This window comes from Suillus clintonianus (assembly GCF_016758775.1).
Source record: "Suillus clintonianus strain FC179 chromosome Unknown DEU56scaffold_138, whole genome shotgun sequence".
Lineage (NCBI taxonomy): Eukaryota > Fungi > Basidiomycota > Agaricomycetes > Boletales > Suillaceae > Suillus > Suillus clintonianus.
This window is the reverse complement of record NW_024539362.1, coordinates 17435-45414: the sequence shown is the minus strand read 5'-3', so window position 1 is coordinate 45414 and position 27980 is coordinate 17435. Positions and strand designations below refer to the sequence as shown.

The 27980-nt window shown below is 48.4% G+C and overlaps 8 protein-coding genes across 8 annotated transcripts; 3 read left to right on the top strand and 5 right to left on the bottom strand.

Annotated features, from left to right (window-relative positions):
• Positions 1–7: 7 nt before the first annotated feature.
• On the top strand, positions 8–3577 carry DEU56DRAFT_123850 (CHAT domain-containing protein). The gene is made up of 3 exons (XM_041344657.1): positions 8–308; positions 356–453; positions 508–3577. The coding sequence occupies exons 1-3, from the start codon at positions 230–232 to the stop codon at positions 3457–3459; spliced, it is 3129 nt and encodes a 1042-aa protein (XP_041202447.1). The 5' UTR covers positions 8–229; the 3' UTR covers positions 3460–3577.
• A 6480-nt stretch (positions 3578–10057) lies between these two features.
• On the top strand, positions 10058–11454 carry DEU56DRAFT_836522 (uncharacterized protein). The gene is made up of 4 exons (XM_041354806.1): positions 10058–10412; positions 10463–10654; positions 10710–10806; positions 10861–11454. Exons 1-4 carry the CDS (start codon positions 10137–10139, stop codon positions 11025–11027), a joined length of 732 nt encoding a protein of 243 aa, XP_041202446.1. The 5' UTR covers positions 10058–10136; the 3' UTR covers positions 11028–11454.
• Positions 11455–11649: 195 nt separating this feature from the next.
• On the top strand, positions 11650–12868 carry DEU56DRAFT_984572 (uncharacterized protein). Its single transcript, XM_041360001.1, has 4 exons — positions 11650–12044; positions 12111–12302; positions 12352–12448; positions 12500–12868. Exons 1-4 carry the CDS (start codon positions 11772–11774, stop codon positions 12691–12693), a joined length of 756 nt encoding a protein of 251 aa, XP_041202445.1. The 5' UTR covers positions 11650–11771; the 3' UTR covers positions 12694–12868.
• Positions 12869–13320: 452 nt separating this feature from the next.
• Positions 13321–14511, bottom strand: DEU56DRAFT_747366 (uncharacterized protein; the record flags this gene model as incomplete). The annotated part of the gene is made up of 2 exons (XM_041349268.1): positions 13321–14266; positions 14321–14511. The coding sequence occupies 2 exons, from the start codon at positions 14509–14511 to the stop codon at positions 13321–13323; spliced, it is 1137 nt and encodes a 378-aa protein (XP_041202444.1).
• Positions 14512–15846: 1335 nt separating this feature from the next.
• On the bottom strand, positions 15847–17566 carry DEU56DRAFT_123781 (uncharacterized protein). Its single transcript, XM_041344656.1, has 5 exons — positions 17245–17566; positions 16715–16965; positions 16474–16662; positions 15985–16424; positions 15847–15905 (listed from the first exon to the last, which is right to left on the bottom strand). Exons 1-4 carry the CDS (start codon positions 17441–17443, stop codon positions 16290–16292), a joined length of 774 nt encoding a protein of 257 aa, XP_041202443.1. The 5' UTR covers positions 17444–17566; the 3' UTR covers positions 15847–15905; positions 15985–16289.
• A 1045-nt stretch (positions 17567–18611) lies between these two features.
• DEU56DRAFT_123485 (uncharacterized protein) lies at positions 18612–20369 on the bottom strand. The gene is made up of 2 exons (XM_041344655.1): positions 20027–20369; positions 18612–19961 (listed from the first exon to the last, which is right to left on the bottom strand). Exons 1-2 carry the CDS (start codon positions 20273–20275, stop codon positions 18864–18866), a joined length of 1347 nt encoding a protein of 448 aa, XP_041202442.1. The 5' UTR covers positions 20276–20369; the 3' UTR covers positions 18612–18863.
• Positions 20370–21160: 791 nt separating this feature from the next.
• DEU56DRAFT_836504 (uncharacterized protein) lies at positions 21161–21811 on the bottom strand. Its single transcript, XM_041354805.1, has 3 exons — positions 21679–21811; positions 21481–21624; positions 21161–21422 (listed from the first exon to the last, which is right to left on the bottom strand). Exons 1-3 carry the CDS (start codon positions 21717–21719, stop codon positions 21344–21346), a joined length of 264 nt encoding a protein of 87 aa, XP_041202441.1. The 5' UTR covers positions 21720–21811; the 3' UTR covers positions 21161–21343.
• Positions 21812–24858: 3047 nt separating this feature from the next.
• On the bottom strand, positions 24859–27150 carry DEU56DRAFT_929013 (uncharacterized protein; the record flags this gene model as incomplete). Its single annotated transcript, XM_041358659.1, has 13 exons — positions 24859–25152; positions 25208–25299; positions 25348–25524; positions 25578–25828; positions 25880–25900; positions 25958–25999; positions 26045–26128; positions 26181–26269; positions 26372–26411; positions 26467–26734; positions 26785–26860; positions 26911–26967; positions 27020–27150. The coding sequence occupies 13 exons, from the start codon at positions 27148–27150 to the stop codon at positions 24957–24959; spliced, it is 1524 nt and encodes a 507-aa protein (XP_041202440.1). The 3' UTR covers positions 24859–24956.
• Between the last annotated feature and the right edge of the window lie 830 nt (positions 27151–27980).

The window sequence follows — 27980 nt, the reverse complement described above, 5'->3', positions numbered from 1 at the left end:
GCGCGTTCCTGCAGGCATTTACATATCCATTGATCTCGACTCGAGGACACACTGGAAATCATCCATCGGAGTCTTATTATCTGACAAATCTGTGACATGGGGAGATACTCTGACCGCGTAAAGTCCGTGGAAACTTTCGCGATTCGAGAACTGATTATCGGTGTACAGGTCATCACACGCGTCACCTGCAGTATCAGTGGAGATCAGGGCGTCCTATGAGGTTGACCGAATGCTAGGCAATGGAGAAATCATCGGCAAATTTCAAACGTCGTGGGATGAGCTACTCGATCGTGGTGATGAGCCATTCGGTGACTAACCTACTTCTTATTCCTGCACATCTACTCACATCCGATAGAACTGTCCTTCCCGCCTGTTCATGATGTCCACCCTTCCCTCACGCTGAAGGCCGCTGTTGTACATGCTTGCGACAATCAGAACGGCACACTTTTTGATGTGGGTCACACTGACCTCGGCTGTTCGTTTTTGCTGACGGAACACCAACTGTAGTCCCTCATAGACTGCGAGATCGCTCGGGAAACAGATGCGGGTCATGTACGACTCGCCAGATACATGAGACGCAAGAGGGTCTCTTACCTGAACAAAGCTGTAGAACGTTTTCAGTTGGTTCTAGACCGCTGCCCGGTCGGCCATCCTGGCCATGCAGCGGCTCTCACCAACCTAGCTTACGCACGTCTTCGAGGGTATATTCTCAACGATCTTCAAGACATTAACTCTACGACTTCTCTCTTCCGCGACGCCCTTACCTTGCGTCCTCAGGGCCACCCAGATCATGCATTATCTCTCTGCCAACTCATTATAGCATTGCACTGGCACCACAGTAGGGAGCCTACTGCTGTCTACATTCGCGAATCTGCGCAGCTGTGCAGCAAGCTACTGCCCCTCTGTCCAGAGGGTACCTACCTTCGTAGCACAGGCGTAGACCGTGGTATCGATTTTGTGGTCCACAGTCTTTCAGTAGACTCATCTGATGAAGGCATCCACTTTCAACGAGTCGTACTCGAGCTCTGTCCTCTGGGCCATCAAAACCGTCCAAGCGCTCTCAAAATCCTTTCTCAGTCATTATCCACACGCTTTCTACGACGGGGTAGCATTGACGATATCGATGAGAGCATACAACTTGGTCGTGAAGCCATTTCTCTGCTCTCCGAGGGACACCTTCAGCGTGGTGACTATTTGAATGAGTTGGCCGTCTCACTCGACTACCGCTTCGATCACCAAGGCAAATCACATGACCTCAATGAGTCTATCTCTTTGTGCGAAGAAGCACTACTCCTGTACCGCCCTGTTGGGCACGAATCTCGTGATATTTCATTGAACAACTTAGGGGGCGCTCTCTTCACCCGTTTTACCAAATACGGTAACATTGATGACATCAAGCGAGCTATCAGCCTCCGCCGCGAAGCACTGGCGTTGCGCCCACTGGGGCATCCACGTCGCGGCACCACACTTTCCAACCTCGCGATCTCACTCAACGCCAAATATGGAAAATTGCATGTCAGCGAGGATTTTAACGAGGCTATCGATCTGCATCGCGAAGCGCTTCGGTTGCAGGGGCATGGCCATCCAAATTTCCATATAACTCTGTTCAATTTGAGCTCCGCGCTCAGATCTCGTTTTACGCAAACTCTGGAGAATGAAGATGTCGAGGAGGCCATTCGACTCTGCCAAGAGTCATTGGAGGCTCTGCCTTCACTGCACCCAGACAGATGGTTCAGTTACAGATGGCTGAAAGAAGCCTATTTGGTTCGTTACCGGGCGCAATATAACTCTGCTGATTTGTCACTCGCTGTGGAGAACTTCAGACTGGCATCGCGACACCCTACTCAAGGCTTTCCACATCGCATTTCGACCACTTTGCGGTGGGTTGATGCAGCTGAGATTCATCAACATGACTCTGCCCTCGAAGCATACCAAATTTGCTTGGAGCTTTTCGACAATCATGTGATGACACGATCATCAATCATCTCGCGGCGCGAGGCTGCAACTGCTTTTCACGGTGCGCAGTCACTGCCAGTAGATGCAGCATCGTGCGCCATACGCCATGATAATCCCAAACACGCAGTCGAACTCGCAGAGCAGGGTCGTGGCCAACAGTGGTCATTGGCCTCTCGCCTGAGGACTCCACTCGAAGACCTCGAGTCCACAAATCCAATCCTAGCCAACAAGCTCTCGGAGCTCAGGAAATGTCTTTCGGACGCTCAGGGTTCCGCCGGCAGCATAGACAGAGCTGCTGCTGATCGGGCAGCAATAGAGTACAGGAAACTTACGGAACAATGGGACGCTGTGGTAGCTGAGATACATAATTGTCAAGGTTTCTCACGATTCCTGCTCCCACCATCGTACACAGATTTGCAAGCGGCAGCACGTCAGGGCCCAGTTATCATCCTCGTTGCGAGTAAATACTTATGCAGCGCCATCATTGTACCGACATCAGGGGACCCCTATCATGTTCCCTTACCGTCTATTGTTCTCGCAGATCTGGAGAATCTCAAGGATCGCTTCGCCAGGGCGATACCGCAAGCATGTAAGATGGGCCCAACGGAATCGAGGGCGGACCTAATAGTACACTTGCGGGCAGTATGGGATGACATCATGCTACCCATCGTTGACGTACTCGAGCATGCCCTCGAATTAAAGCACGGGTCTCGAATCTGGCTGTGTCCAACTGCAACATTCACATCCATTCCTCTCCACGCAGCTCACCCCTTTCGAACGAAGGCAGATCGCTCTGGGAAGGAGCCATGCCTGGAAGATCTCTACATCTGCTCTTACACGCCGACTCTTTCGGCTCTGATCAGATCTAGACAGTTGATGAAGACACGTGCGACTCCGTCTTTCGTGGCGGTCGGGCAAGGTCAACCGGGTGGCGGGAAAGGCAAGGCGCTCTTAGCTGTGGACAGCGAGCTCGAACTTGTCCGGAAGCTCGTCCCCGCGATAGCTAATCATACTTCTATTTCCGGCGAAGCAGCTACACGAGCAGGTGCACTCAAAGCTTTAGAACAGAACACCTGGGTTCACCTTGCCTGTCATGGCAAGCAGGACCACGACCAGCCTTACAATTCTCATTTCGTCATGAGAGATGAATCTTTGACGCTGCTTGATATTATGGAGGAAGACATTCCGCACGCTGAATTCGCATTCTTGTCGGCGTGTCATACTGCCGTCGGCGATAAGGAGACACCCGACGAAGTCATCCACCTCGCAGCTGGACTGCAGTTTTCCGGTTTCAAGAGCGTCGTTGGCACGCTATGGGAGGTCGATGACGCTGTCGCAAAACATATTGTTGAAGCTTTCTACGAGAATATATTCAAGAGTTTGGAGGATGGTGGTATTATGGACTATACGAAGGCAGCCTGGGCACTCAACCGTGCTACTCACGCTGTGAAGACGAAAGTGCCGCTCGAGCAGAGAATGGTTTTTATTCACATTGGCGTGTAGTTTTACCATGTTGTATTACTTCTGTTTTGTACAGATTTACGAGTCGTTAATGATGGATTCTTCATCCCGGTGTACATGAAGTTCGTGGTGTTGTCGGGCGATGGGAACGAGCCACCAGATGTATATATATCATCCTAATACTTACTCTCGAGCTCCGGCATAGTCTTCTTGCTTTTGCACATACCTCTCTCACGTTGTTGTCTACTTTAGCGAAGTGATTCATTCGAGTCTCGATGACAATTGTGCGGCATCGTCTGATTTACTCTGAGCACTGCAACATATCTGCTGCCAGAGGACAATTTAATTTTTGGGTGCCGGGTGCGGTTTCGCAGTTGAGCTGTTAAGCTGCTCACCTGACGCACGATATAATTGCGTTGGTGGTTTGCCTGTTGTAAGTCAGCCTACGATATCTACGACACGATATGATACAACGACGGTATTTGTGCATGAAGATACTGGCAAGGTACGAATGAAAACACATCAGAGTTCCCTGTCTTCAAAATACATGCAACTACAATATATCTAGCGTCCTGATGTCCATCATGTCATGAACAGCAGCTGTGTTCTTGACTTGCGCTATGATGTTGTGATCTGAAGCAATCCTCTTGAACTCCCCGGGACCTCGTTGCTGCGCCAGTAAAAACGCGCCAAAAGGCTGTCCAAGGCGCACGATCAGTCTCAACGCTCGCGAGTGAGACTCCGAATTGACCGGCTCATTTTCTCCAGAACATCCACCGAGCGATTCGTCTAAGTCAGACATATGCTCGGAGCAAGTGACCATGCTCTTCGCATCATCTGCAAAGTCAGGCAGACCGACATCATGGCGATTCCATGGACGGATGAGCAAGAATGCCTGTGGAGTGGGGCGTGTCGGAGAGAACTGAATCAGTTTGTCTTCCGAGACGATTGCCAGGTCTTGAAGGCCATCTGCTTTGATATCATAAGTGAAACATGTCTCCCGGGCTTGACTACGCCTTCGTCTGACTTCCTTGACAACAAATGCAATGCAAGGAAGTTGCAGCCTGCGGGTCGCGAAACGAGGAGAGCTCAGGTTGTCAAGACGGGTATACAATGTCGAAGCTAACTCGACAGCTACGACATCTCTCAGCGAGGAGACTGATGTCTGCAGCTGATCTTCGGACAGCGGAGATGGCAACGTGCATGGTGGATATTTGTACGAGGTGATTTCAGCTGGGAGACAGCTGTTGAATTCGGATGGTTTTCCGACCCAGTCCAGGGCAGTGATGTCGCCCGACTGTGCCACGATCGCCTCCAAGAGCCGACCGAGTGCGTTTTTTTTCGTCTCGCCGTAGATCACAGATAAGTGGACGCCGAAAATGCCAAACAATGAGTATGCGACATCTTCCTGCAACATAGTGCGACGCGTTGACGCCCATTGCAGCTTCTCTCGTGCACCTGACATCCCTGGACGGAATGCGACGAGGGCCTGCGCATCTATGCCTGTCGAATTCTCCAACTCCTGCATGATAGTGACAGAGTCCTTGTGGTTGGACGAGCGGTCGTCCAGATATAGGGTCCAATCTTTTTGGTAGAAGAGAACGACCTTAGGAGCCAGGAACTCCTGAACAGTCCATCCTCGCGTATTCCACACGCTATTTGCCAATGCGCCCGATTTTGCTGAAGGCGAGACATCCAACAAATAGACGATCGTGAGTGCTGAATGGCGATACCAGACGAACATGGAGTTGACCGATCGTTGGAGCTCGACATGATTATTCTGGTCGATGCAGCACGTATCGCTCCACGCCCAGCGATACCCAGCATCCCGAGAAATCTTGCAGAATGTCTGTAATTTCACCATGGTCCCGACTGAATCTAAATCATACACGCTCTGATCCTCGATGTCACGCAGGAGCGGCTCATTGCTTTCCCACCTATGCGATAACATGACCCAACAGAAGTACTTCACAACCGCTTCTTTTATGCGATGCGATTGGAGGTGCGAATGCTTGATCAATGAAGACAAAAGCTCCTTGTGCTCTGTGCTTTCCACGAAAGCGTTTATCTGGGCCTGTTGATTGCATAAACGCCCAGTGGAGGTGTTGAGTACACGAATTGGTGCATTCTCCAGGTAAGCGCGAGCGGCCTCTTGAATAGTGTCTCCGACTTCATATGGACTGACATACTGCCGACACAACTCTAAAGAATGAGTTATTTTCACGTTGACACATGAGTGATTCAGGGCATACCGCGTGTCTGCGCGTCGCGAGCATATTTCAAATTAATAATCATGATTTTGAAGGCCTCAATTGCTTCATCATAGCGCTGTGTCGCGTGAAGCGCTGCATGCTTCAGTTCGTACCCAACATATGACGAAGGGTTGAGTTCAATGACCTATGCGTCGGCGGTATCAACTCAAGTACTCCAAAACCAGAAACATATCATCCTCACCATTTTTGCGTCCTGAAGGGCCTCTGCATAGAGGTGTCGTTGAAACATCGCCTTACTGCGTTGCACAAAGAGGGAGTCGCATGAGCAATCTAGCCTGATCCCTGCCGAATACAGTTCAATAGCCATGTCGTGATTGCTCGCAGCCAAGGCCTCGTTCCCCTTTGAGACACAGCGCGTGGTGCATTCTGTCTTGAAGGCTAAACGATGCCAGAATGAGTATCTATGTGCAAGTCGGCTAAGACCCGAATGCACTCACCAGTGGACCATTCGTGGCAATTTATCTGTACAACCTCGTTGATCGTGCACATCATGTATTGATGAGCTTCGACCGCTTCGACCACTAGATCTGCGCGAAAGAAGGCTTCGCACCGTCTTTGATTGACAGTTTTCCATAAGGAGTGAAAGTCCCAGCCGAAGAGCTGTTCAGTGCACATCATACATCAGTGGAAAATTGTTATTCGCTTCGGACTAACGCACTAGCGTGAATATCGTTAATCTCGGTTCCACAAATATTCTGTGAGAGGTTAGCCTGAGAATGCTATCGCCGAAATGATCAGCGGCTTCGATGTACTGCCCATCGTCGAAAGCAGTGATTGCAAGAAGCACGCGCAGATATGTCTGACGAAGCGTGCTCAAGGGTGAGAAAACTCGTGAGGTCTGAAATAGCACTCACATTGACAATACTACACAGAATGGCATCTGTGTTTTGATAAACGGTGGCGAGGTCTTGGACTCGCCGTATTGCCTCATCATGGCGACCGGCATTGAAAAGTGCGACAGCCTGAAAGAAGGACAATAGAAATGTTATCATAAAAGTCTGACTATTCAAACGGTAACGAAGTCACCTTGATCAATAGTAAAACATCGATAGTAATCGGATCGCGATTAGCGAAGGTGGAAGCAAGATCAAAGGCTTCCATCGCATCCAAGAGTTGCTGGTCGCCGAAGAGGGCGATGCCCTTGGAAATATAGCCTAATAACGAGGGCTGGATAGCAATGGACTATGTCCCCGAGCAGAGTCAATTGTATTCAACGGCGTTGTGATAGGCAGAACGTCTGACCATTTTCGCGTCCTCAATCGCATTGTCCCACTCAGAATTTCGCGCCCTCACAACTGAGCGATTAGCATACGAGTCATGGTTGTGATCTGCGTCAATTTCTTGGCTCAGCAGGTATTCAGCAGTATCCAGGTCACCGGCAATGCATGCAGCGCGGCCCGGCGAGTTTTCAGTGAAGATCTGCATGAAGCAAGCTCATATTCCGCGTTATGTAAACGCATCAAAGGCAAACGGCTCACGTCAAATGATGGGCGTTTGTCGTCACTGCTAGGGGCTTGATGAGTTTCTAAGGGATGATTGCCTGAACTATAGCTGCGCACTGGCAGTTGCGGGTTACCACGCTGAATAGTGTGAGCGAATAAAACTTTTCAGACGGAACAATAGTGGGTAGAGCACACCTGTGTGTCACTGGGAAGAGATTGTGATCGCCGTGCATCTTCTTCATCCTTCTTCATCTTCTGCTCTGCATTGTGTTTCTCGAGTATGGGCCTAATAAACCAAAGCCTAGCTGCCCCATCCCTGCCCCCACTAATGAGCAGTTCTCCTATGTAAGAAATTGCGACACAGTAAACCTCTGCGGGGTGACCAATAGCCTGCCCTATCTGCTGGCGCGTCTTTGTGCTCCACAGTCGCACAGTCTTGTCATTTGAGGCAGTGACAATGAAGGAGTCATCGGAAGAGATGGCAAGCGAGCAAATCCAACCACTGTGACCGGTGCAAGGTTGACCGATCTGCTGTCCGTTAGACGAGTTCCAAAATTTGACTGTCCCGTCATTTGAGGCAGAAAGAAGTTGCAGGTGATCATGCGACCACACGACACTTTGAACCCAATCTTGATGAGCATTGATCTGGAGAAGACATTCGAGTTTATCAGTGTCAGTGCGCCAAACCCGGATGGTGTGATCCCGCGATCCGGACGCTAATTTTAGCCCATCTAGGCTGAAAGCGACACTCAACACCGAATGATGATGACCGTGGAGGGTTGTGAGGACAGCGCCAGTCTCTGCATCCCATAAAACAATTGTTGTATCTTTCGAACCGCTGGCGAGTCTATTGCCGTTTGGGGAGAAGCACACTGAGTTCACAGTGTCTGTATGCTCCACCAGTGGATCGAATATTGGCTGCTTGCTCTCGACGTCCCAGATGATGATAGTTTTATCAATTCCACCGCTCGCAATTCGCCTCTCGTCTGGGGACAAGGCGATTGATAGTACCGATTTACCGTGTCCCTCGAATGGCCCTCCTACCCATGCTCCTTTCTGCACGTCCCACATTCGCAGGTTGCAGTCGCCGAAAGCAGTTATGATTCGCCAGCTGTCTTTGAATAACACCACTGCTTCCGCTCGATCCTGGTGCCCTCGGACCGTCTGCACTGGTACCAGCCGCCCTCTCAGCACATTAAGATACGGGTTTCTTGCTTCATCAAGCACTCCCGACATGTTGGGTTGGCCTTTATGAAGAGATAGACGATCACTAGCCTTTGAAGTCGACAAGAAGCGCACTTTTGGGAATTTGGATATGGTCACGTTGTGGATCTTATGTGTGGTTGGTAGCGCTGGTTTTCTTCCCTTCCACGGTTATCGCCGGCACACACACTATCACGGCATCCGTTTCATATCACTGTCATGCTGGCATCTGTTCAGTCTGATGGCCTTGTCAAACCTTCATGCTGGACATGTTCGAAAGAACATGCGTTGGGTATCATCAAAATCAAATTGCGAGCAAATATCTCTTCATCTTTGAACATTTGTAACGCGCCTTGCTTCGCCACGAGATAAAGAGGACGCGGAACGATCGCTAAGCGCTCATGTCTTCACACCTTCAATATCGATGGTGTTACATATCAGGTACGCTATGCACTGTACTCATTTTCAAGCTTTCCGTGGTTCATATCAACAATTGTCTGCACTGACGCCAGATTTTGTACTGATAGTTTTCCCTCCCCGCTTATCTCGATGAGGGACTAGATCAGAACTGTTATCAGCCGATGCAAACGCGTCTCCAGGATTTCTCAAATCGCCCGGTAGACAGGTTTTCATCGCTCCCAATGGTTCTTTAAGCACAGCTAAATTCGACCGCAGCCCTCTGACTGATATTGCCCCTCCTCCGGTAGACACGCACCATCCGGGTGGGAAGTATAAGAAAATCGCATCGGACCAACGCAGAGGCCAAGGACATGGCTTCCGTTGCTGACATGATGGACGTTGGGATGTTAGAGATGTTGTAGCTGTATACATTTTGGCGCATGCGCGTTTTCATTCATACCCTGACAGTACTCGCATAGAACAACCCCCTAGGCACTTGTATTATTTCGTGTGCTGACTTCAACAGAAAACCATTGTATGATCGAATTGTTGGGCGCCAGCTGAGACGGGGTTGTTTGTCCCTACCGCACGGATATCAAGTCAAGGTACGCCCCCGTTATCCCCATTACTTCCACTCGGCTTCCATCCGCGATAAATCATCCCTGCAGGAACCCCTTGTTTATTCAGCTTCGAAATGAGCTCTGAAACTTGTTTTGAACCGGCGGCTGCAAGATTCCCTGCAGGTTCCGAGTCCTGACTCGTCAGTGACATCGTAATTGGTTGGACCAACGTCCCTAGCACATTGGATACGTCATCCATCATGTGGACAATTTGCGTTATCTCACCACATTTACCAATATCGGCAGCTCCTAATTACTACGCGAAGCTTGCTCCTGAACCCAATTCGACTTTGTCTTCCTGCACTCCGTAGAAATACAATAGTCTCACGTCTTGGGCTTTCAGGGTGAATTGATCCAATCCTGTTGAGGCTGCCGCTGTTTATAACGTTACACAGCCTTGCCTCACGCTGCGTGCGGCGTGTTTTGCTATGCAAGTCACTGTGAGTGCCGGTCCCATTTCAGCACAATGTTTAACAGATTATTTTGCAGAGTGACCTGTCGACATAAGTCGTCAGTGAGACGTAGCTATCTCGTCATGTTTCGTGGACAAGCTTCATCTCTGCAACTATTTTTTTTCTCCTCAATGATGGGTAAGATCCCAATTCCAAATGAAGAGCTTTTGTGCACAATCAATGTACACTTGCCATTTTAGTGCACGTGCTGGGGGCATGCTGATGTATGTATATATGATGCAGCTTCGATACTATCTTACGGGCTCGCCGACAACGCGCAGCCAATCTTGACTGCAGACCTTTGACTGACTTTGCTTTTCCTCCCTACAAATGTCTAGAGAAATTGCATTCAGCGAGAGCTCAACTCTCATACAAAGTTCTGAATCACAACAACCCGACGAACCCCCATGCGAGGATAGTATGCCACCTCGATGGCAGCCGCCATCGTGGCCAATACTAAGGCACTGCTTCATTATCCTTTGCTATATTTTCGTTGCAGACTCGAACCTTGAAAATTTCTGGAAGAAAATCAGCAAAGACGGTTCGAAGGGCTGGAAAGACTATCATGCCGAGTATTTTGACTTTCTTAACCGCATAAGCACCGCAGTAAGTACTACACAGTCATTGAGTTTACTAAATTCTAAATGACTTCCCAGCAAGGACTGTTGCTCGCAACGGCAGCTGTCTTCACCTCGACCCCAGCCCCGTTGCCTATCCTGAACTATGCCGCGGATATTCCATACGCATGTCTGTCTGAGTCGCTCGTCTTCGCATTATTCGGGCTATTCCTGCAACTGTTTGTTTCCGCCTACTTGGGACCACGATATCAAACCACGGAAACATTGGATGTAAGTAACCCCCCGTGAAAATACAAATTCCCAGTAAATGAACCCTGAGACGTAGGAACTCAAAGGGAAACGTTGGATGGTCTTTTGTCACCTCTTCAATTTGGCTCTTCCAGCTCTTCTCTTCAATGCTTCTTTAGTTTGGCTCTTAGCAGGTGCGATTTTGGCTGCCCACTTGAATATACCACCGACAGACCCACCGTTTTCAGGCATTGTGATCACCGGGTCCATGTCACAGTCACTCCTGACTCGTGTTCTCACAATCACAACCGTCGCTGCTTTAACCTTGCTGGAATTCCTGTCCATTGTCCTTTTGCCTCCATTTCGAAAATTTTGGGCAGCTGCATGGTGGGGTGTTCACAGTGACAAACGTTGAGGAAAGGGTTATATCGCTTCATTCAGCCTTTCTTACGACATGTGCGCTTATTTCTTGTCCTTGGGAATTTTCTTACAGCCTCCGAACGTACATGCGCATCAGTATGCCCTTCCGCTGTATATTTCTTCCATCCCCTTTACTCGTGTTAGGCTATTCATCATAATCTCAACCGGTTTCACGTTCTCGGTTCGGTTTTGCGTGTGACTCCCGTCTTTTTCCAGGACATTGGAGCTGATACAGTGACAATCCGCCGCGCATCTAGGCTTCGCGAGCGCTTCAGCAATTTCCTCAATGGACGACAGGCGATCACACTTTGACTTCTTCTATAGCGCTCAGGGCTGAGAATCAAGCCTTGCTTGGACGGTGCGTATCAATTACGAATATGCACGTACTTATGAGGTTCCCGAAAAAAATTTCAAGTTCACCAAGTAATTCAAATTTTAAGCATAGTTTCTCCCGGGCCTCTGAAAAGTCGTCTGTTCTTTCAGAGAGGCTTAGGGCAGAATCGTCGAGCCGTGCAGTCATACAGTTACATGCTCCTCCTAAAACTGTTGGCGCTCATTTGCAGAGGTAAGTTACACGTGCATTCGAATCTTCTGTGCTGTAAGACTGAAATAAGGTGGCATTGCGCCATGAGGGTCACAGGTGCAGTCTACACGAGGCAGCTTAAACCCTTTCCGCCGCCTATATAACCTCGAACTGGATCCTGACTGACATAAGTCGATTACCACCTTACCGCTGCTCATGTCCAGCCAAACACAGAATATTCAAGTGACCAGCGGGTACCCACAGCCATCGCCGCCTGACACTGCTGCAAATATGAGCTTTTTCGACAAATTTCCGCCCAAGTGGGAAGTTCCAAAGTTCTTTATCTCGCGATGTATCTTCAAAACGTGCTGCTTCATATTCACCTGGCGTGGGGATCTGGTGTGGTTACACAACCTCTTGAAAGAAGGAAATACCTGGGAAGAGCTGCATCAACAGTATCTGACCCAGCTCAATCAAATGAGCATCGTGGTAAGTCAATGATAGGTATTAGGCATCATTCATTGAAACTGATCGCATTGATACGCCCTTGCGCAGCAAGGACTCGTGCTGACCACTGCGGCGGTCTTTATCTCCTCAAATCCACCACTTTCGAAAGATGTCAACTATACATCTAATGCATCTTACGCCTGTTTGGCGGAGTCGCTTGTCTTTTCGTTGTTTGGGCTGTTATTTCAGCTGAGGGTATCCGCCGGTGGAATACTTTTTCAAAAACGGCACGCTGCAAACGTACGTCACCGCATTGGAGGGTGGGAGGCTAGAGTTGACCTCATTACAGATTATAATCGAGAGGCGCTGGAGAATTTTTTGGCACCTGCTAGGTTTGGCAGTTCCAGTCATCATTTTTACTATATCGGTGGTTCTACTGCTCATAGGTGAGTAGTTCCCCTCGTACTTACTGCGTGGCTGTGACTTAAACAGTTCAGCCATCGTGCTCACGGGGGTCTTATCTCACTCCGAAACTGTCCAACTTTATCTGAGCATAACATTTGCTTTCCTTGGCGCTTGTCACTTGCTGTCGATTCTGGGCTCACCATTCTACCACCATATGTCGAACTTATGCGTCAGTGTTGCTTACGCCACGCATGCTAAGACACGTCAGAAAACGGGTGAAGCTTGAACATTGGTGTTGGAGGTCGGACGAGGGTACTAGCAGGTGTTCTAGTAGTCATCGACTACTCCTCCAAATGGACATTCGGTGGTGTCTTTTCTTTCTACGAATGTACAATTACTAAGATTCATTCGTTGCTCTACATTCAAGTTGTACATACCAAATTTTACAGTTTCTTGACTTATTGCAACACTATTCGAGCGCCTGATAGCTTCACCAAAGGCATATCATCTAAACGCCATTAAATTGGCAACTATCTGAAACATCGCATCGCATCAACATGCCAATACCCGAAAGTAAACATCAAGGGAATCTACACAAGAAAGTAAAGTATCCCCTTCATCATAGCATCTAAACGCGAAGAAGAAATCATAAGTAACGAAATAAGACGATCATACATAGATATTTTATTCATTCGACATCATGGGAAACAAGGAAGTAGGTAGCCGGTATCAGAGGGCGGGAATAGGAGTAGGAATAGCGAAAGATATGCATAGAACGAAGGACAGATTAATACAGCGTGAAATCGTAAAATATCATTAGTTTCGTGTTGGGATTCGCAGCGCATGTCGGAAAGGCTGGATGAGACTATTTGGGGAGATGCGTATGCCGTGCTTGACTTCAACGGCTCGAAATTTATGCTTTGTTAGGAAGGATCATCAATGCCTCTAATCTCTCTTCGAGGCCTCGTCCGAGACCCTCGCGCTGCCATTCGCCACCAACGTCGTCGAGCATGGCGATGCTGTCCCGCTCACGGCCACTTAAACTCCCAGCATCGTGTTGGTTCAGCGCGTAGCCCTCGACACCAGGAATATGGGGCGGCGGGTCGGGAGTCGCGCAGCTAGTGAACGATGACAGCGGAACCATCGATGCAGGTGTTGATGCGAGCAGATCGGCGTAACTCATAAATGAGAGACGCTTATTAGATCCGTGCGTCGGGGACGGAGGGTGGGATATGGTGATAGGACGCAAATGAGGTGAAGATCCATAAGTTGATGAGGGTGAGAGTGTTGAGATGGCGGTAGGGGGGAGGGCGACGGGGGGATGCTCGAGAGTCGTGGTTGTAGGTGAGGATTCGGCTGATGAGAGGGTGGAGTAATACACAGATGCAGGCGTGTTGATAGAAGGTGCCGAGGCCTTGCTACTCGTACCCTGCTTTGAGGGAAAAGCGAGTGGGCTGGTCTGGATGCTCAGCCGCTGCGGACTGCCCGCTCCCACACCTGATGCAGAAATGTTTAGGGGGCTGATGGACCCCTGCTGAGACGGGATGCTCAGTAACAAGCTTGTCCTTCCAGTTGGACTTGGGCTTCTGCTTCTCAAACTACCAATTGGGCTGGCAAAACCGCTGGTAGTGAGGCGATCTCGATCTCGCGCAGGACTAACGACGGAAATATGATCTTCCTCCATGGGAGAGGAGGCCGCGAGAATGGAAGCAGCGCTATCGAGCACAGAAGGTACACTGTGCTCGAGTTGTTCGCTGCCTTTTGCGCGTGCAATGCGATGGGGATTCGGATGAGCAGGGGGAGATGGGGGGTGCATAGGCTCAATGTCGCGCTCAAAAATTGCGGATGATGATGAGTGGCTGTGATGGCAATAAATGTAAGTGTGAGTATTTGATAAAATTGGGGTGGCTTACGCAGATGTGGGTGATGAAGGAATTGAAGAAGGTGAGCGAGAGCCCATCCTCGTGTTCAAATGCTGAGAAGGATGAGTTGAGAGTCTATGCTCCCTAGTTGAATCTTTTTGGGGGGTGAGCAGTGTCGAATTGGAGGTCATACGTCTGAGATCAACAGGGGGCGAGTGGTGTACACTGGAAGATGGCGACATGGTCATGGCTGCCAACGAATGTCAGATTTTAAAAGTAAAAAAGAAAGACGCAGTACGTACGTTGAAATGGTTCTGGAGAAGAGTGCGTGGACATTGTTATGGATGTTGTCGGAACTGCGACTGTGTTGGATGTGAACAAAACCGTTCTTTGAGTGGTTATAACTCACCGAAAGCGCTGTGCAGTGGAGTTTCATGCCGCCGGTAGAATGCCGAAGGTCCACTGTGGACTACTAGACCGTCCCTCCGATGGTCCCGGTGGTCCGCCATCTCTGATGCTCCATCATTTACAATATTCATCACACGTTCTCCACGGCCATCCCAACACTTGAATTAGGCGTACCCGGCCTGCCATCATTCATCCATCACCAATTTTTGATTCTCCCTGGCCCAAACCCACCGGATCTTCTGTTCTCGCACTTGGCAGTGCTTTTCGGAGCATAGCCTGTTGTATCCAGCCTGATCTCCACACGAGTTTCAATAGGGCACTGGGTTTCTCAGCTTCACTTGCTTCGCATTTCTCATTTGTTCGTGATAACTAGGGTCCGCTGACTGACACGTCCATTCTTCGGACGTTCTTTGAGTCCATTGCGTGAAAGAAGTCCCATCGAAGCAGCCCCCCTACACACCCTAGCAGGATGTGGTTATATATCAGGCTCACATGAGCTCATTTCTGACCTATCGTCTCATAATACCCAGCTTTCATGACACGTCGGAGTGTCGGACCAATGTTACTCTCCGTTTTGCGTCATCGCAATGGGCGTGGCCAGCAGTGCCCTCTGGAAAGTTCATTCTTTGTTATCTTTCTTATTAAAGGCTGTATCAGCTAACAACCCAAACCAGTGATACAACTCGTTCTGAAACATTCTGGCAGTTTCGATTTCCGCATCTCGCAGAGCCTTCAACACAAGTTGGCTATACTTACGACATCATCAACGTTGCTTGTCGTTGTAGGTTGTATAACGTTCGCGTGATTGTCATAATGGTCGTTCTTCCTAGAACGCGTAATGCCCTCATTTGACCTTCTCGCAAAGTAAATTCTGATACCGAACAACAATTTTTCAGGGGTGCATTGATGTCATGATTACTGTCGAGAGAACCCAAAGAACCCACCTTGTTTCATTCTTATTGGGAATGGTCCCCGGACTGCATCATCATTAGCTCATTCAGTGTTCAATCATCGTGTAGAAATGTGGTTGATGATCACCGTTGAACGTTGCATGACAAGCAGTGCTTGCACGACCACTATCAATCTTGTGGCTGATCATTGATGACTTCAGTTCAGGAGGCGACGGTCACCGCTTCTGCGCCGACTGACCAGTAAGGGCGTTTTACAACTACAAGTCATTGTTGTAACAGTTTGATCTTCAGATGATGATCCAAGACATTACGTGAGGCTAAGAGATCAAAGAATGATTGTACCATGGGTTCGTGGTCCGCTCTCGAATACAACATAGTTTACAGGATGAAACTTACTGAACATCAGGACGGGTACATCAAGGAGAAGACGTCTTGAAATGAACCTCATGCAGTGCCTCCCGCCACCGTCTTCTCACGAGACTCCTCCAACTCGTGGTCGTCGTCGTCGTCGTCATCACCTAAGTCTCTCGGCCCTCTCGACCCCCACAACATCACATAAAGTCGCGAATAGAATGGCGACGGGATGATAGAAGCAAGCAGACACACGCAAAGCAGGGCGAAAGTTGCTCCGGTGAAAATCTGAGCTGAAGTCGAAGAGGACAGGAAGCCCGTCACAGAGATTGCTGGTGAAGGTGCGCTGGTCAGGCATAATATGGTCTGGAAGAGGACAAAAACTCACCGAATAGGAGCAGCAGTAGAGATATGCCAAATACATAGACCGGAATTGAGAGAATGATGATATGGCATAGAAATAGCCATCGATTTTTCTTCAATGCCTGTTGGGGGTTAGTAACCAGTTTGACGGGGGTCGCATGCGCTGCTCACCTTGAAAGTTTTCCGCTTCTGATAACTCTGCCCAATCACAGAGATATAAAGCTGGAATAGCAGACCGAACAATGAGAACACTAATGACTCTGATAGGAGTGTATATGGTCCATAAGCTGTGTAATCGATCTGTTTCACAGGCGGCGGAGTGGAGATAAAGACTGCGACAGTCGTAAGGACCAATCCTTGCTATCAAAATCGATAAGGAAAAATTATAGCGCTATAAAATCTAGCAACACACCACAGTACTCAATTGATTGATTTGAGAGAGGTATTGAACATGGAAGTCTTCCCAACCCTGAGGCTCTCGGAAGATTTCCCACATGAAATTCAAATCCCAGTGAAACGTCAAGCAAAAGCACATCATGCGGAAGATAAAAAGCGGGAAAGTTGATGTAGGGGGTCGCCATCGAACGGGGATGGGCTTGTGTTGCTTCGTACGTGAAATTTTGGGTCCGTCCATGCTTGGTATCTCATCGATAGCACCCTGCGCTGCCAGCGGGGAGAGTTTGAAAGAGTCGTATGAGACGGTATCAGACATGGCGAGGAATGAAGGGGATGAGTGCATGTTGGGGATTTAAAGCGTCTGGTGCCGGTGCCCGTTGCAAATACGCATGTATATCATTCACATGAGCGGCGCACAGCAATGATAGCACGGAGACGCGCTAACTGCTAGGCATGCGATTCATGATTGGATGAAAACGCATTTAGAAGGCACGAAGCGAAGGCTGCTATCTCAGGGACTTTGAATGATGGGCGCTGAGCGCTTACCGATTACTATGTGACCACTGAAAATAATTTCGGTCCCAGCTCGGTCCCAGCTCTGGTCAAACTTCAAGACCCTTCCTAAGATGATATTTGAGGGCTCCGGGCAGGTCATCTCGGATGAGTTCGTCTTCCGACTGTCATAGTCAGCAGAACACATATATGATGGAAGAGGATGAAGTAATTTACGTCTAGTGTGAAGCATGTCCAACTTCTATCAGGCCCAGGATACTGGTCCCTGGATTGACGCCTAACTGTCCTTGCATGGAAATTCTGTGATGAAATTTTTCCCGTGTCCTAGTGTGCAAGGCACACCACAGCTCAGGCTGGACTCCTATCCTCAAGTCGGTGTGATCACCCCCCAGGCTGTAGGTGGCCCTGAACATTTACGTCAAAATGCTCTATCGGACATGAAGGTTTCAACTAGAACTCGACAAGCGGCAAACGGTACATGATCGATCTACGCAGCTCCGCAGCCAGAATTCCGTTCGGGCAGCACTGAATCAGTGGTTTCGAGAAAGTTTCAGATCAACGAGATACCTGCCATCAGGACATGGCAATACCTGTGGGCGACGTGACCGCAAATTGTGCAACAGACCAAAGACCGAGACCTCCGCTTATGGGCAGTGGGCGCCACTTGCAAGGTGGTTTATTTTGGGGTTCGTTGCGTGCAGCGCAGCTGGCGCTGGATCACGGTATCTTGTTGTCGGCGCTGCGCTGTAACACCTATTGTGCGCACGTTAGTAAGTATGCCAGGGTTCTGATTTCGTATATGGCAACGATTGTCACGATGGCATGAATTACGATGCTAAACGGTGCGTTCCGGATCTTCGTCGACGGGCCATGAGGTTTTTGGGGCCCAGTAGTGTCTAATATATAGTGGACAGCAGTTTGTCCTCCAGCAGCCACACTGGTCCCAAAATTTAGGTTGTCGCTTGAGCGCAACCAATTATGTCATCCTTTTCTCAGCGTTTCACTGAATACACACGCAAACACCGACGCCACTTCGCGGTGTCAAGAACGCCTTCGTCGTGGAGACCAGCGTAAATGATCTGTTCAACTTGGAACGCAAATGAAACCCGCACCTGTGCTCCATCGATATCATTATCATTGACGCACATCCATGCCTGAAGAAGCCTTGACGCTGAAGAGCCAAGTTACATCATACCAGGTCCTTCAATTGAAGGTGGCCACTGACTCGGAGTTTTCTCCTCTTTCATATACCATCAATCACTCGTTTACGAAGATTAAACATGGAAGGTGAACAATAAAATTCCTAAAGAACTGACACATGCTTAGAAAACGAGACAATACAGAGTTGAGGGGCATTCGTGGATTTTGTAAAGCAGCATCTACTAAGCAGTTAAGGAACGGTCATCACAGAGCTCCCTTGCTCGTCTCCACCTTTCATATTTTAAGTATTGATAGCAACGTCATAGGGATGCGTATACCTTGAGCCCAGATCCCTGCACCTGCGATATTAAGGGACCGCAGAAGATTTGAGATGGTCGAGATGCCTTTCAACATCGGGCCACGCGTACGGGGGTCTGCTGTCCATTGCCATGGCTTTGTAGTAGAGTGTGTGTACGCAAGGGAGCATAGAGAAGATAATACGAGCGACAGCTTCAACCTCCATTACCTGAGCGGACTCCACATCCCATTCTTGTAGGGATGTATATGGAAATGATATTTACTGCGTCTATCCATAAATCGAGCCTAAGTAAGTGGGGGCATTGACGGAGCGCTGCGAACAATCCGCGGAATGTAATGGTACCGCGAGTCTGACGATTGTCTTTTAATGACAGAACGCGGAGATGCGGCCAACTTGACATGGCTTCCAAAAGAATGACATTGTCAAGGTGGATGCAGCAAAGAGGAATGTCGAGCCGCAGACTTCGAAGCTGTGTGAAACAACGGAAGTGTGTGATTGTCAATGAGCTGCCCGGCGGATTGTGGACTCCTGAACTGCGGCTGCAGCGAATCTCAATATGTTCAAGGGTCTGGCATGCTTTGCGCTGGGACAGCACGCGAACGAGCCGTTCAACCTCTGCCCAAGAAAAACGATCGACACGCATCTCGAACTTTTTCAGCGATGGGAATTCTGAGTGTTGCATGAGTGCCGTGGCGTATGTATCTGTGTTTACAGAAAAAGAAAGAGCTGTGAGATTGAGAAAATGCCCGAATCTGATATTATCGCTGAGGTCCAATGGGGGAGGATCTATCTTTGCCCCACGAATTGTGACTCTGAGAATGGTAGGGAGGTTGGAGAGATGCTCCCATGCAGCAAAATCGAGGGATGGACAAGAAAGAGTTGCAATCCGCTTGCACAAGCAGAGACAGTCAGACAGCAGGGACAGTTCCTCTGCTATCTTCTCATCGACGTATCTGCTCTCCAAAGGGGTATCGATGTATATGCGCTCCAATGTAGCACAACGGGTCGCAATAACTTTCAAATCCGGATAAGTGACACATAGTTCACAACGACGCAGCGTCGGGGATAGGAATATATCCGAGTATATTTTCGGATGTGGATTCGATAACGACAGCAGTCTCGGGAACATGCATGGCACTGTGCGCTTGAGGACCGAGAAAAGGTGAAAATAGTAGTCTTTCATCATGAGGTGCAATGAACGCACACGGGCGGCGTGACGCAAGAATTGACGACCTTCATTCTCCGATAATGGTTCAATGCCTCGAAAGTCTGGGGGATTAAACCAGAGGTACTGTTTTTCGATGTTTGGTGAGCTAACTTGAACGAGGAAAGGAAATTGGAACAGAGTACACTGACCTCTTTACCACTACAATATATCATTGGATATAGCCTCGTTACACATCCTAACAGTGGTGTTAACCCATTCATCTCAGCCCAAAGTTCATTCATTGCGGGCTCGTAGAATGTTTTGCATGTCCTTGCAAGTGCTGCAACACTTTTCCGCGTGAATACATACTCGCGATGCGACAATTGCCAGTCCTGGATTTTATTGACGTGCGCGAAGATCTCCAGAAGGATTTCGAAAATGTGCAGAGCCCGGTGCATCAGTCGGGTGTCGATGGAGTACGTAGCCCAAGAGTCCTAGAGATGTGAGTGTGTATGGACACGAACAATTTTGCCAGCGGAGTCGGCAAAGCGTCGGAGCTACGACACGACTCCGACTCCCAAGCGTCGGAGGTCACGATGCTCCAATCATTCAGTTCTAGAGTACCTTCGAATGCCAACTTGCCAAGTCACGGAGAACATATAGAGCTCGAAAGCAGTGTGAACTGTAACTCTGTGGTAGAACCAAATGACGAATACAAGAAACTCACATAGAAGTGCAGTGCGTACTGGTACAACTCGCAGAAGGCCCCCATCAGATATAAAACATACTCGCCCGCAAGTCGTGGAGGCCGTACTTTGCAGTGACTCCTTGCCTCTATCAACGACAGTTCCTGGACGAGTGTTACCGTTCCAGTCCGCGAACTGAGACTCAGTCGGCCAGAACTTGGCATTGTGGGCCTGGCGCTTTCCACAACTTGAAATGATGATTGTCAACAACGGATGATACCGTGGGCTTCCGATCTGCGGGACCCCGGTGCTAGGCTGTGATTTTACAAAGGTACAAAAGTACTTACACGAGTCTCAAACTAGACACCTATGTGAACAAATACGATCTGCCGTTCAAGTGGAATCTTCTTTCTTAATGACTTCATGCGCCTCTTCACAGAATATTATGAAATGCTTCCGTAACACGTCTACAGTCCAATCTCCCCGAATTATCAACCAGGCACAACAACCTGGCGCGCAACTTTACCATCAACAGACCACATCGAATCTATCAAGATCCAGAGAATTGCATAGCTGCGGCAAGGCTTTCTGGGCTCAAGTAACGTACATATGAGGAGAGGAAAGGATGGTCTGTGCAAGTAGAATGGTACATGGAGCTGACGTGACTTTGCATCTTCTGTGTCAGTTGCAATCTATCTATAGACCGGCATTGTGCAATCGCCAGCTCAATACGTCGACTTCTTGTACAACTGCAGCACAAGAGCGTCCGTCCCTGTCTCCCACTGCCTAAGAGTACACAGATTACTCCATAGTAACCCACCACAACCAGCCCGCCCTTTTCTATAGACGACGCGAATGCCAAGATCGATCAAAATTACTGCAAAGCGAAACCGAGATTTTAAGATGGACTGTAAGGAACCTATGGCAGAAAGGGTGATAAGTGAGTGGGACACGAGCAACATGGTGGTCGAACTCACGAACCGAATACAAGAAAAACCAATGAACTAGGTGGATGTGTAGAGGGTCCGGTCCGTTCATCACTGGTCGTAAGATGGTCCTGATTTGGGCGTGGAGATGTGCCCATCTGGAGTTTCGAGCCGTTTCCAATCAACACCCCGAGGCTTTGTGTTGGGTAAATGAATGCACACGAACGACGACCATTGCTGATCACATACCACACCAGAATTCCCCAACGGACTCCTTGCTTCCATACCATTGCCCATTGGCTGTACCAATGATAGCTCAGTACCGAATAATAAATCGTATTATGCTAGTATAGACTCACTACTGTGGGTGCAGCCAACACTGTACAGGCAGAGGCAACGACGAAAAAGAGTGCTAAGAGCTTCATGGCCGGGGAGCTTTCAAGTGCGGAGGAGTGTATAATCGCTATTCTGTAATTCATGCTGGTGTTATTTATGCGGCTTAAAAGGCTTTTGGGAGAGATGCGAAGATGCCTGAGGCCTGAACGTTTGGGCCCCAGTGAAACGATGGGACCTGCAGCAATAACGCAAAACACGTTTCGATTACATCGCACATCTTTGTTTCTTGCATCGCGTTGCACATTGTCTTGCAATGTTGCAACGCCAGCATCTAACTGCTCTCCATGAATCTACAAAATAGCTGGTAACGCGATATGAATTGATGGATAGCCACCAACCAGGGTTGTCGTCTGAGACTAGGGTCATACTGTTAGAGGATGGAATGTGAGGGAGCAGTGAACTTGGGGGACATACAAATAATGACATTTGTGTTGGGTAAGCGACCATTCCTATAGCAGTGCATGTTTGGATCGCCGAAATTTGATGGAGGGATGATATCTGTTCCTGTCGTAGTTGACACAGAGTAAGTATTGTCACATCATGATGAAGTCATGTATCGAGACTTGAAGAAATTGCTGGTTGTGCACAGGTGATGGGGTGAGGTGCGATGTCACTGGCAACGCAGAATCATTTGGCGTGTTAGTGGTGTGGCCCTTCTCTCAAAGTCATTTGAAGTGAGTACATAGTAGTAGACCTCTTCTATCGTTGTCTTTCTTCTAATGATATCTGGCTTCGTCCGTCCGGAAAGGCAGCCGCATGTCGAGTTCTACGAATGTAAGGTGTTGAGGGAACAACGGTACCATGAGCTGTAACTGATTCCTACTTGTCTTCAGCCTCCTATTGGATATTTGGCCTTTGATTGTTTCATCGTCGTGATCACTGATGGCGTAGTAGGAACTGGAGCAATGAGCATCGTCAGAATCCGTGGGATACTGTCAGACCAAAATTAGACAGAATTAGACAGGTTTGGTCAAGGACGCTCAAGAACTCGGACTGTTGCGGCTTCCTTGTTTTGCTATTTCCAATCGTGCAGCGTTTCATTTTGCGCAAGTAAAAGAAAGCCCCCGCTAGACAATGATGTGGCGAGAATGTGAATGTCCTGAAGCCTCGTCCTTTCGGGTATGAATTTGACGCCTGCCTCGCCGGGGTTGTCCAACGTTCATGGGAGTCGAGTTCAGCACCCTGGACAGTGACCTGGTAGTTCTTTATATCATCGAGGATCGCCAGAAATGTTGACCAGAACTAGATCACAGTAAAAAAAGAAAGATATGCAAATGCTGACCAAGTTGATCCTGGCTCATGGTCAAAGGTGCGCATGATGAATAAGGGTGTGAAGACGTGTTGCCTCGAATGCTTTACTGGTGAGTGCATTCGGATCTCAGCCGACTTGCACATAGATATCTATTCAGGAGTCGTTTAGCCTTCAAAAACGAATGCACTGCGTGCTGTGTCTCAAAGGGAGATGAGGGCTTTGCTGCAAGCAATCACGACATGGTTATTGGATTATATCCACTGGCAGGCATCAGGCTAGATTCCTCATTTGACCCCCTCTTTGCGCAACGCAGTAAGGCAATATTGGCACAATCGAGTGAGTGTATTCCTCGTACACTTTAATGTTGGTCTCATCCATACAGTGTTTGTCAATCCTGGTACAAATTCTTTGATCGCAAATGGCCCAGACCTTATTCTTGCAGCGACAGACAAGGGGGTTACTTCCATCGCAGCCGGGACAAAAGGTGATAAGGACATTGCTGCGAAGGCAGCCAAGAAAGCCTACAAGACTTCATAGGGACTTAAAATTCCCGGAGCTCAGCGTGAAAAGGTTGAAGCTCGCCATTTTGATGGAGGATCATATTGCGGAGTTCGCTGCTCTGGATGCCTTGCTAACGGTGTGTACTCTCGTGTCACTGCTACTCTTGAGTTGACTCAGAGGCTCATACCTTGCAGGGAAGGCTTACAATACCGCAGGTGGTTGAACGAGTTAACGATACGGACTTGCCGCATCGGTGTTCACCAAGGACATCGATAGAGCAATCCGTGTTGCACGCGCTCTCGAACTGGCACTGCATGGGTGCGTTGCTGAATTTCCTGACGCGATAGATAACCATAGCTGGATGTTCATCGGAGTCATAGCATCATCTCTTGTATGGGTTCCCAGCCAGAAGTGTTGTTATTGAGCTCCTTCTGGTTGACATTGCTGCCTTTCAAAAAAGGACTCGCACTTTAAGACTTCACTCTCCCAACCGGACCCAACGTGGTACTTTTGAAATCAAACCTTGCATAATGCTCTTTATGCAACTCCTGATATAGGGCGTTCACCGATGTCGCAGCGTCATCACCTGTATTTTTATCGAGTGTTCAGTTCAAGGGATCATTGCAGTTGGCGGCACTCCGTTTTGAACACCTTCCATAATCGTTCGAATTCCGAGTCAAAGCTTCACTCCCAGGTTCGTACCTTGACTTAGTTCGATTGATTGACATTAATGTTCTCCCAGAATCGTCGATATTCCTTTTGGCAGTGTCTGAGATCTCTCGGGTTTGTTACGATTGAAACGTAAGGAAATACTTGGAGGTGGCGGTGTTGCGTTTCAAAGAGATCGTAGAGTTGCTTTTCATTAGCTCTCTCTATTCATGCCTTATCTTGGTTGTACGACACGCACTGACGATATCCTTGACAATCCCACCTTCTCTTTCATCCCTCCGGCGCAAGAGAAAGGCACCCCGATAACAACCAGCACAATGTACCTTGGGAAGCAGTGGAGACAAACGACACCTCAGCTGGTGCAGGTGACGATTCGATCGAGCGCGGTGTCATTTCCTGTTGTACGTGAAATAAAAATGCCCTGGAGATTGTTCCGTGATCTCCATCCAACTACGATATCTTATGAAGCCCAGCGACGCCACTATTACAAATCCTTATTGACGCAAACCATCACGCTGATAGCCGTGTAATTCCAATCGAAGATAATTATCCACTTCCCGCCTGCATATTCCAACAGGCAAGTATGGTTCCAGACACTGGACTCGCAGACTAGTGAGAACTCAACCCGCCGAAATATTCGCACTCACTGCTCATGACGATTTTGCTTCCAAACAGCCACCACTGTTTTTTTTTTACATAAACCCCACTCTCAGCGGGGCAGAGTGAATGTCCTGCGTCGGAAGACCCAGGAAAACAGGCGTGACATGTGAAAACCATTGGCAGCCAATATCGGCCACGCCGCCACTATGACGACAGCAACCCACATGGGGGATACAATCGAGACAGTGACAACACCAGAAGTACGGACAATCACCATGAGCAACGCCACAGCAAAGAACGTCATTCTGTCAAGGAATGAGCCGCCATCCATCCTATGATGTGTAACCAGTTGAAACGCACCCCCAAAGCAGAAGAGCATACGGCAGAGTAAGCATGAGGGCAAGGCTTTCGATGCCAAGCATAGAATACGACATGCCCACCATGAACGAAGCCTAGCGGTCATGAAGAACAAAGGTTAAATAAACAAAAGAGAAGCTTACCGCGCTTTCAGCAGAGCTTCGCCGGCCGTCGTTGACTTGTGCGGCCAGGACTAGTGAGACCACTAACGAACCCATAGCACAGAGGATAGACAGATATGATACAAGAATCGCGTGCGGTTGAGTCTGGACGGATGTGATCGCGAGAAAGCTGATATCAACAGCAAGCATTACAGTAGACTGAGATATGGACGTCAATTGCATTGTCAATATGAAGCAAAAGCACGTCTCACGAATATTGTATATCCATTCCACTCGTTATTTAGTCCATTGATGAAATCCTTCCACCGCCGTTGAACGATGGTGTGATCAACCCATATCAGGTGAAGAGCCCTGCTATGAGCATCAAGGGATCCAAACAGAATGATATTCATGATGCGGAAAAAGAAGTTTTTTGGGTGCATGTTGGAATCTCCGTATAACGACTGTTTCGCGTCAAGTCGGGCACCTGGTTGTCCGCAAAAATTCACAAAGTCCATGTGGCCTAATAATGCGATCAAGAGACGGAGTACACCCACAACGTGCCTAAGCTCACAGAAATGTCCCATAAATCGAGCTGACGATTATCAAATGTATCAGAAACAATCCACTGAGCCTCTATGCTTAGACTTACCGACGATCCACACAGAATGCTCGTGCTTCTGGCCAATACTGCCTGAAAGACTATCAACAATGACCCCCGGATCGGGGAATGACTCACTCATCAGAGGATCCATAAGACTAAGCGTACTTGCAATCTGGTTCGAACTCAAAGGTGTCAGGCAAGTCTCGGAAGTGATGCTGTCTGTCAGGAGTTATTCCAGTGAGACGCGAAAAACTGATCAGTCTTTACCCACCTGCCTGAGTATACATGACAATTTCCCTGAGTCTCACAACGATGTCTTTCGGAAGGAAACGTTTGTTCGGAAATAGTTCAATGTGTTTCCTGTCGAGATCATGAAGCGTAACCATTAGAGGTAAAAAAAAAAAAAAAAATCTAACAAAGCATCAACGCATTGAAATCGGTCAGGTAAAGGAAGATGCGTACTTTGAGGCCACAAACCAGTACTGTGATTCTAGGGCATACTCTGTGGGTGACGTAATGAGAGAAACCTGAATGAAAATTTGACAGAAACAACTCACTGATGTGGCTTGCACCATTCACTCCTCGAACGTTACCGATAAGTTCTTCAGACTTATAGGGTTTGAGCCAGAAAACAACACGTTTGTCATGATCGGCAAAGTAGTAGCCCCATTTCTCATCCTCACCCACCATCATGCGCTCCAACGTTAGCTCAACAGATGAACGAAAGACGTTTGCTTTGTGCGCTTCTTCGTACGCCTTCTTAGCTATCTCATCCATTTCCACTGCAGTTCCAGGGCCTTGAATATTGGCATAAGTGAAAACTTTCTGGTGAGAGATGAGTGATACACGATACTAGGAGTGAATCGCAGACGTACGCGATTGGAGTGATAGAAAAACAAAGCACCTTCCGGGTGCGTGAGCGGTTCCCATCCCGGCACTGGAGCAAACTCCCTGACAGTGCTTTTCAATCTCATCGCGCACTCTGTCACCAGCATGCTTACTTTGAACAGTCCAAAGGACCGGTCAGAACCTCATACACTACAATATCAAGGCCTTGACTGTCGGTATGGATTAGAATGGCAACACACTTGAAAGATTCGATTTGCGTACGTCTTTTTGCTCCCGGATCGCTTTATCTGTCCGGGTATGATAGGAGTTGTAATATGAAAGAATTGTTCTGTCGCAGCAGGATCTGGTGGCGCAGTGTTAACATGGTGAATATCAGGCTTGGACGCGTTCATATAGTTTCGTTGAATCAATGATGCAGAAGAGGTTTCAAGGGATCGGGTATTGGAAGCTACGCCATTTGAACTTTCGCTTTGTGGCAATGCTTCAGGCACTGCGAGGGTCCTAGGAACATCCTTATCTCGCTCTGTTGGATGAGAGCTCAATGCTAAACCTGGTTCTCGAAAAGCTCTCTTATATCTACCCACGACTTGACAACGTCGGATCAGTCGCAGGAAGAACGAGAGGAGAGTCGTATATGACCGAAATGCGGTCGTCCTGACAGTATGCCTGATCCAGGTCATGAATATGCGAATGTGTCCTCCGAGCAAAGTGGTCATCACAGTAATGGAGTCGATTAGTGATATTCAGAGTCGTTTCCTGAAATTTCAGTAAGCGCACTTACTACTGTCCAGACCATTCAGTCAATTTGGAACCATGGTCGTAGATTTGTGTCCAGCCGGGCGCCGGCCGGTGGTAGTTGATCCCAATTTTGCTCTAAATTAGGTAATATGATACTCACTGTTCTGCAAAATTTTGTCGGTTCAAGTTGTAGATGATAAGGATGCCCGCTTCGTCTCATTCATCCCATTAGTTGTCAACCATCTGTCATTTTGAACACTGAGTGCTTTACTTCGCGATGAGTGATTTGTCCCCCGCAGGTCGATATAACTTCTACATTGATGATACACTAATGTTATTGGCAGAAGTCAGTGTCAGTTAAGCCTGAGTCAGTGTCAGTTGACTTCAAAATTGAACCTATTTGGATTCCTGCGACAGCCCTTCAAAAACGGAGGACATCTGGGATCTTGAGATTCCGCCCCATTCGCCCCATCCACACCTTTCG